At 37.5% G+C, this 13,948-nt stretch overlaps 1 protein-coding gene and 1 pseudogene across 2 annotated transcripts; one reads left to right on the forward strand and one right to left on the reverse strand.

Annotated features, from left to right (window-relative positions):
• Nucleotides 1-1,449: 1,449 nt before the first annotated feature.
• LOC18010932 lies at nucleotides 1,450-3,642 on the reverse strand (annotated as a pseudogene).
• A 3,764-nt stretch (nucleotides 3,643-7,406) lies between these two features.
• On the forward strand, nucleotides 7,407-13,684 carry LOC18011468 (protein argonaute 1). Of its 2 annotated transcripts, none has more exons than XM_006393355.2 (22): nucleotides 7,407-7,553; nucleotides 8,002-8,747; nucleotides 8,823-9,031; nucleotides 9,123-9,272; nucleotides 9,354-9,493; nucleotides 9,588-9,697; nucleotides 9,879-9,985; nucleotides 10,080-10,218; nucleotides 10,294-10,410; nucleotides 10,778-10,885; nucleotides 10,961-11,032; nucleotides 11,114-11,236; nucleotides 11,315-11,477; nucleotides 11,570-11,829; nucleotides 11,936-12,078; nucleotides 12,173-12,235; nucleotides 12,330-12,393; nucleotides 12,483-12,618; nucleotides 12,714-12,787; nucleotides 12,883-12,977; nucleotides 13,072-13,103; nucleotides 13,218-13,684. In XM_006393355.2, exons 2-22 carry the CDS (start codon nucleotides 8,010-8,012, stop codon nucleotides 13,427-13,429), a joined length of 3,255 nt encoding a protein of 1,084 aa, XP_006393417.1. In that variant the 5' UTR covers nucleotides 7,407-7,553; nucleotides 8,002-8,009; the 3' UTR covers nucleotides 13,430-13,684. The 2 variants fall into 2 exon arrangements, with proteins under 2 accessions (XP_006393417.1, XP_006393416.1); XM_006393354.2 differs by having other exon boundaries at nucleotides 9,360-9,493.
• The last annotated feature ends 264 nt before the right edge of the window (nucleotides 13,685-13,948 follow it).

A 13,948-nucleotide genomic window follows, 5' to 3' on the forward strand; every position in this document is an offset into this window, starting at 1 on the left:
TTGATTTACATCAATCTTATCGTTTCTGTATCTTCTCGTACCAAAATAATAATATTTCGATGGGCCATAAATGAAACTTTGTCTGAAAACAAAAATAAAATGTTTATAGCAAATTAACTATTTCTCTAATAGTCCACAATATCATTATTGTTTTATTTGAAATCAGGATTTTGTTATTATTCATTTTCTTTGATACTTATCGTTGCGTCAACTGATGTATCGTGTCCGTATATGAAAAAATCAGTTACCGAAAAAATGAAAAGAAATTCAAATAGTTTGCCATCAAGTTGCTTTCTGATGGGTACACCAATTTCAGATAAAGAACAAAGTAACCAGTGAGACTAAAGAGCCGTCAAATCAATTACATAAAGAACAAATAAATTAAAAATTAACCAAGAAATAAATACCATGTTCAAAATTGCGCTAGGCGCTAGTCGGACGGCCGAGATCCGTCTAGCGCCTAAACGAAAATTCGGAGATTAATCGGGGATTAATCGGGGATTAATTTTACAAGTATTTTTTATTTATTTTAATTATTTATTTATATTTAGGATTATATTTGTTATAAATTAGATTTTTTTACTAATGTTTTATTTTTTTAAAAAATATAATTGGATTGTAGGCTTGCAACCCATAAAAAAACAACAATATCATTCTTTTCTTATATATAAAACGGGTTCAGCCCAATTGAAATAGTAAAAAAAAAGAAGAATAAGACAATGAGAGTAACTAAAATTGGCCCAACGTGAGAATTCTCTCTTGTGTAAATTAAAGCACAAACAAATTGAATGGACATCATTTTTTTCCCATCTCAATTGAAATGTAAGAGTTTCAAGTTAGAAAGACATCAAAGTCAAGATCAAATTCACATCTAGTTCAAAAAACAAAAGAGAAGTCCAAAATACATGATATAAAAAAGAATATTGTCTTGATCTTGAGAATAAACAAAACAGAGTTAAAAGGACACCAAAATCTTCATCCTTTTCTTCTCCAAAGATCAAGTAATCATGTATTGTGGACTTCTTGATGTGTTTGATCTTCACGTGATACCTGCTAAAATCAGAAAAGGAGACTCACGTAAGAAAAACATATGAAATCAGAACAACAAATAAGCAAAAGTCCCACGATGATCAAAGAAGCAAACACTACTTTTTTGAGCTAAAAAAAACAGATCAATTAAGCAAACCAAAATAGCTAACAAGTAACAAAACCAATAGACCAAGACATGTATTTCGGATTGAGAGAGACATCAAACTAACCTGATTAAGAAGGTTGAGAGTCATGAAATAGAGGAACCTCTTGATATAGATCAGGTTCAAACTCCATTTCGACAATGTCTTCAGGTTCAGAATCAAAATCATCATCATAAAGATCTCTTACCCTTGGAGCTTGTTCGGCCAGAATATAATTAACGGCATTGTCTTCATATTCTACACGAGGTTCAGCAATTCAGTCTTCCACCGTATCTTCATTGCCATCTTCAAAGATCACATCACAATTCTTTTCTCTGATTTTTTTATGCTTATTGAACAACCTAGCATTAAACTGGACATAAACTATATTGTTTAACCGATTAACATCTAGTCTATTCCTTTTTTTTGTGTGGATCTGCAATAGAAGATAGAATTGTCAAAAATAATACAAACTGAGTTTTTTAAAATCAGAACCGAGAGATAAAAAAGAATAGGCTCACCCCTTCAAAGCTACTCCAGTTTCTTTCACATCCAGAAGAACTAGAAGTCAAAGCGAAAATTCTAGTTGCTAACCTTTGCAAATTTGGTGCACCACATCCGTAAGTAGACCACCAATTTCCTATCAATATTAAACTTGCGTTACTTATCAAATGAAGAAAAAAATCAGCAAATAAAGATAACTAAAATAGAAAGACAAACCTAGATCAAACTTGTCATCTTTTGTTTCACATCCTTTCAGTGCCAAGGTTCTGCCAAACGACCCAGTCTTGTTCTTGTAAAGACCAAGTTCATGATTCACGACTTTATTTTGTTTATCAAAGTGACCATGATAAAAAGTCTCGACACAAGTGAGGAATCCTTCTACGATGTCTCTATCAAACTGGATATTGGGGTCTTTATAGAAGTAAAATGGATTTAGGAAGTAGGCAGCAATATGTAAAGGAGAATCCAATCTACCTTTCATTTTCTCATCTATAATCTGAAACACAGGTTTGTAATTTTTCTCCAAATTATCAGCAGCTTCAATGATAGACTTCTTAGCTTCAAGTATCTCACCATAAATGAACCCCATAGATGGGATTTTCTCTCCATCGGCCAGCCTTAAAACTGTCACCAAAGGGCTGAATACCTTTAAAACACCCATCACAGCATTCCAAAATCCAAAGCTCATAACAATACCAAACACGTTTTTGCCCTTCACAGATTTTGAATGCACACATTCATGCCACTCATCGCTGGAAAACATAGCCTTTAGCTGTGCCTTCTTCTCGTACAAGCTATGAAGAGTCAGAAAACAAGTTGCAAACCTTGTTGCTCCTGGTCTGACAATGTCTCTCTTCTTTGTATATGCTCTCATCATTGATAATGTTTTATGATGAGCATATACATAGACGGTGACAGCCTTGGCTTGATCAATAACTTTAGCAAAATGTTGCAACTTAGAAATTCCTTCAAGCATTAAGTCCAACGTGTGAGCAGCACATCCTGTCCAAAATATACTCGGTCTCTTCTCTTTAAGCAGCTTTGCAGCTGCTACATTATTTGTAGCATTATCAGTCACTACTTGCACAATCTTCTCAGCTCCTATATCTTCAATACACTTGTCTATGTAGTTGAAGATATACTGACCCGTGTGAGAATCCTTTGAGGCATCTTTGGAAGAAAGAAAGCAGGTTCCTCCTCTTGAATTGACACACAAGTTCATTATGCTTCTCCTTTTCATGTCACTCCATCCATCGGTCATGACAGAGCAGCCTTCTCTATCCCATTCTTCTTCTAGAATCTTCAGTTTTTTCTGTGTCCTTATGTATTCTTCATTTAGCAGTGGTTCACGCAGCTGATACTGACTTGGAGGAACCCAAACAGGCCCAAACTGTCCCAATGCTTCACAAAATAACTGAAACGGTTCATTATCTATGGCATGGAATGGGATACTTGCCTCATAGATCCACCTAGAACAATATTGGCGTACAACATGAGTCCTCTCTTTAGAAATGGCATCATGGATACTCTGTTGTCTTTTCTGTGTAGCCAAAGAAGCTTCAGGATTAATGCAAGTGGCAAATTTATCTATCGGACCTTGGAAGTGAGGAGGTTTTAGAGTTCCAAGCTCTCCTTCTAGATCATCAGTGTTGATATCTTTATCGATATTCACCTCAGCCCTCAAAGCTGCCTCATGTTTTCTTTTCTGACTTTTTCTCTCTTTTACATCATTAATCGCTTTCAAACACTTCTCCTTATCCTCTTTACTTGATGCTGGACAAGAAGACACATTTCCCTTTTGACCCGCAATGTGCTCCTTCAACCTGAAAACTCCACCGGAGAACTCTTTCCCACAGAGGATGCATTTCACTTTGTCTGGACTTATTGGATCACACAACACCCCATACTCCCATCCCACATCAGTTGAGTTCCGCTTAAGTGGTACATCATTTGGTGGATTTTCCATGGTTACTTGACCTGTAAATTTAAAAGAGTGTGTAGTGTTTGCACATGAGAGCAAACACAATAACGGTTCTAGTTTATTTCAGTTTTATTTCAGACCGAACATCATAACCAAACAAGAAGCTAACTACTCTTGAAGTAAGAACGAAAAGATAATATTAGATTATCTATGTGTTTCAACGAAATATGCATTTTAGAACAAAGGTGCAGAGTGAGAACGAAACGACTTCAAAAGAGATGAAATTCAAGCAAACTCAGACCATATTCCAGCAAACTCAGACCAAAATCAACCAAACGTTAACCTAAACTTCAACCAAAAACAAAATCAATTTTAAGAGTTTCTTACCTCAAATACGAAACTGATAGTTTGTAGAGGATGAATGAGCTTCAATATAGTTGATTTGGACTCGATTAAGGTCGAAACCTTCACGATTTCATCTTGTTTAGGTCAGGATTTCGGATTTAGGAAGCTTAGGATGTTAAACTCTTTGATTAGGTCGGGAAGATGTAGGTCATCGATGATTTGGGGGGGAAAATGGGCTTTTTGAAATTGGGCCTCAATTTTAATCAATTTTGGAAAGATTATTGGGCCGATTTTTAAAAACAAGTCGCTCGATTTTTTTTTTAAACAATAAATCGCCGATTAATCTCATCAAATCGGAAAACGCCTAACTGCGCCGCGGAGGGTCAAATCGCCACGGTAGCTCACCGGCTAGCGCCTAGGCGCCCGATTAATCGGCTAGGCGCTCGATTTTTCGAACATGGCATAAATATGATGAAATCAAACCACGTGATCATTCCCAAAACTAGACAAAATTATACCAAAGTTTTGAAAAAAGTTTCACCTCCCAAAATCGCACAGGTCATATTTTTATGAAAACGAAAGAGTTATCTAAAGTGAATTTATTATTGCCCCCACCAATTATTATTTATCCCGTTTTTACCCATTTTGTAAAATTTACAATCAGCAAGAGGAGCTAGAACAAGAGATATTATTTTCTTCCAAATCATTCATACCGAGTCAGCTGAATACGGTTCTCGGACTAATTCCTTAATAGGTTAAATATCCCGTTAAATATGATGTAATAGTTGGATTGTTGAAAAAAAAAAGTAAAACTTACAATTAATGCAACATTCTTTAACCTTGAACATTGCCTTAATGTTGTTGATGTTTTTTTTTCTTTGGTTTTATTATGTTATTGATGTTGATGTTGGAAAAATGATATGTGCAGAGAATCAAATGTTTTTTTTGGGTGAATGATGGGGATACCTAGAACTGAAATGAAAATTTCACAAATTTTAAGACAAAAACATCCAGTGTAATTTGCATTACTATATAGCATTTACAATGCTTTTGGTTTTTGGATATGAGGATCGTTTTCCAACCTTCACCCATAGCTTACAAGGAAGAACTAAGAATTTAATAGTTAAAGGATCTTATTCACAAAAGTCTTGATTCAAATATCTTTCAAAACAAGAAAGAAAAATCAAAATCAATTAAATAGAAAATTGAATTGAATTGAATTTTTACAGACAAAAATATCAAATCAAAACCACGTGATGCCTCCCACATTCCCAAAATTAGAAATATAGCAAACTTGTCAAATAGTATCTCACTTCCACGAAGTCGCAAGTCATATTTCTATGAAAACGAAAGACAGTTACCAAACTTTAAGTGATTTCATCATTTTTGCCCACCAGATATTACTTAATCCATTTTTCACCCTTTCTTAAAAATCAAAATTAATGCACTTCTTGACCTTAAGCATATACAGCCGCATGTCGCACAGGTCGGTCGTTGGTGTTAAGTTGCTGTCCATGAATTTGGTCAGAATAATTGACTTGTTGAAAATGTTATGTGCAGATTCGATATGTTTTTTTTTTCTATTTAGTGTGATTGTGATGGAGATGAGTCGGATAACTGAAATGGTGATATAAATATAATACATTTAAAGTTTATAGTGGTGAAAATTTGAAATTGACAAAATAATTAGAAACATGTAATTGTACAAAAATTCCCGTTTGTTTAATTTACCACTATTAAAATGGTATATGCTTTACCATACGCTGCATTATAATGTTAGTAATCATACCTAACATCTACACATTCTTCCTATGATTTACACAACATAGATGCACAAGCTGCAAGTTGAATCTCAAATGTGAGGATGTGAACGGAAAACAACATACATCATCATAACTTAGCTCCATTGAAAATGTAACTATAACTCTGTGTTATAGAAGATGGTTTGACTAAAAAAAATTAGTGCTATATTCGATACATTTGAGGTTTAACCAGTGTATGCTATAGAAGATGGTTTAACTAAAACAAATTACTAAACTAACCAGAAAACCGAACATGCACCTTAATTAGTGCTATATTCGATACATTATTTACAACTATGAGCAACGAAACATGACGTAGATTTGTCTTCTTTGTAATAGTAAATCTTAACCGAATATACATAACTGTTTACAACAAGAAACAAGAAACAAAAGTATTTCACACGTAACCTTATGACATAAATTGATAAATAATGTACGCACATTCACACAACTACAAAAGATCGATGAAAAACAAAAAACAAAAAAATTTCACATGCATATTTTTTTTTGACAACTAAAAAAATAATAAAAAAAAAATTCACATATAAACATTCCCTTTTCGGGGTAGTGTCTAAAACATTATCTTTCACCTAATAAACATATAGAGAAGCAAACAAAGAGTGAGAGTGACAATCGATCGGTCGATGCATGAATGACCTGGAAATAATTGAGAGAACGAGTCGTTCATGAGTCATTCTCACTAGTCACTGGGACCGTATTAGAGTAAAGCATGAGCCAACCTCTGTAGTGATTCAATGTATTCGATCTTTCATCTCAATGGACAATGGCTCAATGCCTAAATCGTGGTTCTAGACTCGCAATGCATGCACGTGGGTACTTGTACAATATACTGTACTCAAATTACATACATTGTTATGAAATCTATTGTATTGGTATTAAATATTGATATATAGTCTCGAAAGCAGAGTCAATCTATGAATCAAAAACATAGTATCTCCTCTTATTAATAAATAATAAGTATTATAATCTTCCACATTTTATATAAATTTTATTTTCCTTGCGTTGCATGAAGAATGGTCATCTTTGACAATATACAGACACATCACATGAGCAACTAATTTTCAAAATCTTTTATTGCAGCGTAAGTAAACCAAAGAAAATGTCTGACCTAAACAATTAATACACATTATCAGGAAAACAATTAAATGCATATTTATAATAGAACCGGTCCCGTATGTAGTATCCACACATGCAATCTTGTTATCTTGTATGTTTTCTAGTGTATTTACTGAAATAAATAATTATTATATGAATGCAGAATGCTGGCCCTTCAAGATTAATCAAGGTATATTATAACAACGTATTAAACTAATTAAACGGATGAGACCAAATATACATATCAACCTTACCCTATGAATAAAAATATTTGATATTATAATGCGACAAAAAATGTTTTCGTCTCGTAGTTTTCGAGAAGGTTCTTTTTCGGATTAATAACATTATGCAATTCCACGTCATCAGCGCATTACAAACAATGAAAGACTACACACGACCTTGGGTCAGCAATAGAAAGACCAACCCTGACTTGCCACGTCATTATATGCCAGCGATTACTATGAGGGCACTATCGTAATTTACTCAGACCACATAACCCTTCACTTGCTCTCGTCAGGCCAAGGGAAAAAAGTGGAATTTAAAAGAGCAGCAGTAATATCGCATTTCTTTGTTTTGTTATCTCGTTTGGTAGGAGGAGAGAGAGAGAGAGAGAGAGAGAGAGAGAGAGAGAGAGAGAGACGAAGTAGGGTTGGTTATCTCGGTCAATCGTATCGTCTCCGGCGTGATTTTCAGGTAATACACGGTGGTTTTGTGCTTGTTAGTCATTTCTTCTGAGTTCGATCTGCGTATTTACTTGGGTTTTCTACTTGATTGTGTGGATCCGCTTCATTTTGGGGTTATGGTTAACTGATAGATTTGTGTGTTTCAATGATCTTCTGAAATTTCGGATCTAGTGGCTTCGTAGCGGTTTTCGTGCGTGTATATCGGCGTCGTGTTCAAAATTTCTTAGGGTTTGGTTCGTGTTGATAGTGTACTGCTTGTTATGCTTACGACGTTTTCTGGTTAGGTATCTGATTCTCTCGTACTATGTTTTTCCATGGTAGCTTTAATTTTTCAAGGATGATTTCGAAATCTTCTTTTCTGGATGTGGGTTGAGCGCTAATCTAGGTTCTGAATGTGTTTTTATCTATGTCTCTAGTGCGTGACTCACTGATTTTCGTTTTTGCTGTTATTTTCTCAGTAATAATTATGGTGAGGAAGAAGAGAAATGATGGTCAATCTGAAGGAGGCGAAGGATCTGGTTCCCGTGAAGCTGGTCCAGTTTCTGGTGGTGGACGTGGTGGCTCTCAGCGTGGTGGTTACCAGCAAGGAGGAGGAGGAGGAGGAGGAGGAGGACAGTACCAAGGTGGAAGGGGTTATAATCCTCAGACTCAACAGGGAGGTCGTGGTGGTGGTCGTGGATATGGAGGACCTCCACAAGAGTATGGTGGACCACAAGAGTACCAAGGAAGAGGAAGGGGTGGACCTCCACAAGAGTACGGTGGACCACAAGAGTACCAAGGAAGAGGAAGGGGTGGACCACAAGAGTACCAAGGAAGAGGAAGAGGAGGACCTCCTCATCAAGGAGGTCGAGGAGGGTATGGCGGTGGCCGCGGAGGTGGATCCTCTGGTGGACAGCCGCCGAGACAATCACACCCCGAGCTGCACCAAGCTACCTCACCTGCTTATCAAGCGGTGTCTTCTCAACCTGCATCGTCTGAGGCAAGTCCGATCCAGATGCCGGAACCTCCTGTTCCGGTTCAGCAATTTGAACAGCTCACTATTGAACAAGGAGCTCCCAGTCAGGCAATCCAGCCTATTCCCTCTTCTAGCAAAGCTTACAAGTTTCCGATGAGGCCCGGTAAAGGACAGGTCGGTAAGCGCTGCATTGTAAAGGCTAACCACTTCTTTGCTGAGTTGCCTGACAAGGATTTGCACCAGTATGATGTAAGTTTTGACTCACTTGTTCCCTTAGTATTTTTTAAGGTACACTCTGTCTAAAAATCTTGTTTGGTTTTACAGGTTACCATTACTCCAGAAGTTACATCAAGGGGTGTTAATCGTGCTGTGATGAAACAGTTAGTTGATTTGTATAGAGTATCACACCTTGGAAAGCGTCTTCCAGCGTATGATGGCCGGAAAAGTCTGTACACTGCTGGACCACTTCCGTTTGTCTCCAAGGAGTTCAGAATCACACTTCTTGACGAGGAAGAAGGGCCTGGGGGACAAAGGTGAGTTCTTATATTTTTTACTTTTTGTATTTGTTTTTCCTATTGAGTAATTTTCAGAGTAGAGTTAAATCATGCATTTCCCCCTTTACAGACGAGAAAGAGAATTCAAAGTTGTGATCAAGCTAGCTGCACGAGCTGATCTGCATCATCTAGGATTGTTTTTAGAGGGGAAACAAGCTGATGCCCCGCAAGAAGCTCTTCAGGTTCTCGACATTGTTCTTCGTGAGCTGCCTACCTCTAAGTACGTTCACTCATCCTACGGATGTTCTAGTCAACTACTTTGCTTATATGTCTTAGCTGTTTAGTTTTGCTAACATGTTAGAGCCAGGTATACTCCTGTGGGCCGGTCATTTTATTCTCCTAATATAGGAACAAAACAACCATTGGGGGATGGCTTGGAGAGCTGGCGTGGATTCTACCAAAGCATTCGTCCTACACAGATGGGCTTATCACTCAACATTGGTGCGATGGCTTTCTGCATTACCATCATTCAGTTTTGTCATTCGTTCTACACTTATGGGCTTGTCACTTAAATTTTGCCTCTTTTTTTTTGTAGATATGTCATCTACAGCATTCATAGAGGCACTTCCTGTGACTGAATTTGTTTGCCAGTTGCTGAATCGGGATATTAGATCCCGCCCTTTATCTGATGCTGATCGTGTTAAGGTTTACTTCACTGTGTGATCGTATATTACTTGTTAAATGTTGCTAGATTTTATATTCTTGTTATCACTGTATGGTCGTCTGCTACTTGTTACTAGTGTTAATGCTTCTGTAGCTGAAGTGAAATATATTGTATTCTTAACCTTCATGTTTTTACTGATTTTAAATCTTGTTATGTTAACAGATAAAAAAGGCTCTTAGAGGTGTCAAAGTTGAAGTGACCCATCGAGGAAATATGCGCCGAAAGTACCGCATTTCTGGCTTGACTGCCGTGGCCACTCGAGAATTAACGTGCGTATTTTTTTTTTTTAGCTTTGCTAATTCATATTTCGTGAATGCTGAACCAGGAGAAGTTTATGTTTCTATTCTGTATTATACTTTTCAGATTTCCTGTGGATGAAAGAAACACCCAGAAATCTGTAGTAGAATACTTCTACGAAACATATGGTTTTCGCATTCAGCACACGCAGCTACCATGCTTGCAAGTTGGGAATTCTAACAGGCCAAATTACCTCCCGATGGAGGTACCTTTGAAATTTCATCATCAACTTTTGTTAGCTCACCTATACTTTCTGTGCTAATGTGCTGTTGTTGTACAGGTCTGCAAAATTGTTGAGGGTCAGAGATACTCAAAAAGGTTGAACGAGAGACAGATCACTGCTTTGCTGAAGGTGACTTGTCAGCGCCCCCTTGAACGAGAAAAAGATATCTTACGGGTATGTTTCTTTATGTAGGATATTTTTGTTTTCCTTTTTACTTGAATGTTCAAATTTCTTATTGCCAGTCATCTTGCAAGTTGTTTTGATAGATATTGCCAGATTCATTATGGATAGCTTAGAGCCTGTTTCTGCTTGCTTGGTTTTCCTTTGTAGATGTTGCCTTTAGTTGATAAATAGTGAGTCAGGTCGCATCTTCAGAGCTTTGCTCTTATTTGAGCTGCCTGCTTAACTTTTTTACAGTGAAATTTTGTGTAGATGTATATCCTCACTTGACCTTTTGTTAGCCTGTAGGTACAGAGTTCATATGTTGTTTAAGATAATGTTGTTTATTTCTAACATGATTTGATGTTTTCTGATTTCCTAGACGGTACAACTCAATGCTTATGATAAAGATCCCTATGCTAAGGAGTTTGGTATCAAGATAAGTGCGACCCTTGCTTCTGTTGAGGCTCGAATTCTGCCTCCTCCATGGGTATAGTATTTGTTTCTTTTGCTATTCCAATTCTCTTTTTGTTTCGTTATAACTAAATTAGAGTTACATATGCAGCTCAAGTATCATGAATCTGGAAGGGAAGGGACTTGTCTGCCACAAGTTGGTCAGTGGAATATGATGAACAAGGTAACTAGAGATGAAAGGGTAATTAATTTTTCGGCCTAGTGCTTGTGTATATTATGGTGATATGCTTGTGTGTGTGTGCAGAAAATGATAAATGGCGGAACAGTCAGTAACTGGATCTGCATCAACTTCTCTAGGCAAGTGCCGGAAAATCTAGCACGTACTTTCTGTCAGGAACTTGCTCAAATGTGCCACGTATCTGGCATGGTAAGCACAACATGATCAGTTTTCTATCCTTGAAATTTACTTGATCACTCTGAAACTTACTTGATTTCTTACATGCAGGCGTTTAATCCAGAACCAGTCCTCCCACCAGTCAGTGCTCGCCCTGAGCAAGTGGAAAAAGTCTTGAAGACTCGGTATCATGATGCCACGGCCAAGCTCGCTAAGGGAAAAGAGATTGATCTTCTTATTGTCATTCTGCCAGACAATAATGGATCATTATATGGTATGAGCCAGTTTCTAGGAAGCTTCAGTTGTCTGATTTTGCATATAAACAGGCTTCTTGATCGTTATATTTCTTCCAAACATCCATTGCAGGTGATCTGAAGCGCATCTGTGAGACCGAACTAGGCATCGTGTCTCAGTGCTGCCTGACTAAGCATGTTTTTAAGATGAGCAAACAGTATATGGCCAACGTGGCTCTGAAGATTAATGTCAAAGTTGGAGGAAGGAATACAGTGCTTGTTGATGCCTTATCAAGGCGAATCCCTCTAGTCAGTGATCGCCCCACCATTATATTTGGCGCTGATGTAACCCATCCTCATCCAGGAGAGGATTCGAGCCCGTCCATTGCTGCTGTAAGACTCTTTCATTATTTAGTTCTGTGAAATGTATACTTTATTTTTTTCCATGGCGTTGACCTAGTGTGATTTCTTCGTTTGACAATCGAAATTTGTTCTTCAGGTTGTCGCGTCCCAGGACTGGCCTGAAATCACCAAATATGCTGGATTGGTTTGTGCTCAAGCGCATAGACAGGAGCTCATTCAGGATCTGTTCAAAGAATGGAAGGATCCTCAGAAAGGGGTGGTGACTGGTGGCATGATAAAGTACGTCTGTTATTATTAACTTTACTTTTAATCTGTATGTAATCAAAGCTTGATCTCAAGTAACAGATGTATAATCTTTTTCCCTTTGAAACAGGGAGTTGCTGATAGCCTTCCGTAAATCAACTGGGCATAAGCCGTTGAGGATCATTTTCTACAGGTATGAGCCTGTTCTTTTAGCGAATACTTAATCTAATACAACTGTGTATCTTTCTCACTAAAGATTTATTATATGGTGATATGCCATGCCACAGGGATGGAGTTAGTGAAGGACAGTTTTATCAGGTTTTGCTCTATGAGCTTGACGCCATCCGCAAGGTAAGAGTTACTTCAAACAAATGCCGCCTTGTGTTGGGTGTGGATTGTTGTCTTATGTTTAATCTGATTTTTGATGCCAACCATTTCAGGCATGTGCTTCGCTGGAAGCAGGTTATCAGCCTCCAGTCACGTTTGTGGTGGTGCAGAAGCGCCATCACACGAGGCTGTTTGCTCACAACCACCAAGATCGTAATTCTGTGGATAGAAGTGGAAACATTTTACCTGGTGAGACTATGTTTGGATTGGTGTGAAGCTTTTTTTGCGTGCACATTTAATCCCTTGAAGTGGTTTTAAAACTTTGTCGAATGCTTTGTCTGTAGGCACTGTTGTGGACTCCAAAATCTGTCATCCTACAGAGTTCGACTTTTATCTCTGTAGCCATGCTGGTATTCAGGTAAATCTTTATATATAGGAAAAATAATCTATAATTTCAAGTGATTGTGTGGTTGAGATTTTATGAAGTGCTCAAAATCAAAATTTGATGAACAGGGCACTTCTCGACCTGCTCACTACCACGTTCTTTGGGATGAGAACAACTTCAGTGCCGATGGACTCCAATCTCTGACCAATAACCTATGTTACACGTAAGATTTGGTCTTTGTCACATGTCGTTATTATCTTACAATTGAAACCGATGTAGACTGATAAAACATTTACATTACTTTCTGAGCTGTGTAGGTATGCAAGATGCACCCGTTCTGTATCAATTGGTGAGTTTTTTTTCTTCTTTTATCTTAATGAGATAGATTTTAACGGTACAGTTTTTTGATATTTAGAACTGGATAAGTTGGTAATGAGTTCTTTGTTTTGTTGGGATAATGTAGTGCCACCTGCGTACTATGCACATCTAGCAGCGTTCAGGGCTCGGTTCTACATGGAGCCAGAGACTTCAGACAGTGGTTCGATGGCTAGCGGGAGCATGGCACGTGGAGGTGGTATGGGCGGTAGAAACACACGTGGGCCTAACGTGAACGCTGCAGTGAGACCACTCCCACCACTGAAAGATAATGTGAAGCGTGTCATGTTCTATTGCTGATTCAGTCCAGCTCTCTATCTCTTTGATCTCCTAATTATATTATGGCTCTATCGCCATATAAATGTGAACCATGTTTATTGCTTTCTAAGACTTTTGTTTATGTCTACTTATCTCGTGTGTTGTGTACTTGCTAAATTTGTCACTTGTTTGCGAGTGTTTGGGTATCTGATGTTTTGCTACTCTATAGCTTTATGACTATGAGTATGAGCTGCCTTATGGTTTGTAGTTATATTTATAAGGGATTATTATTATTGTGTTAAATGACTTTAATTTTTTCTTCTTACAAACAGTTTAGATGACTTTTGTTCTTTATAATTCTGCTAGAAGGGGTTTCCAACACAACTCAGGGATCGTCGGAGCACGTTGACTTCCCTTCAACAGAATGCAAACTTTTAAGTATCAACGTGAACGTAGTTGAACGTGATCTTAAATTTTATTATACGTAAATACGTAATGAATCTCTATCATAATATAAAATCTGTATTCAAGATTTTTATTTTTGCTCAAATGTAGGGACAC

The sequence above is a fragment of the Eutrema salsugineum genome, unplaced genomic scaffold (genome assembly GCF_000478725.1).
Source record: "Eutrema salsugineum unplaced genomic scaffold, Eutsalg1_0 scaffold_7, whole genome shotgun sequence".
Classification (NCBI taxonomy): Eukaryota; Viridiplantae; Streptophyta; class Magnoliopsida; order Brassicales; family Brassicaceae; genus Eutrema; species Eutrema salsugineum.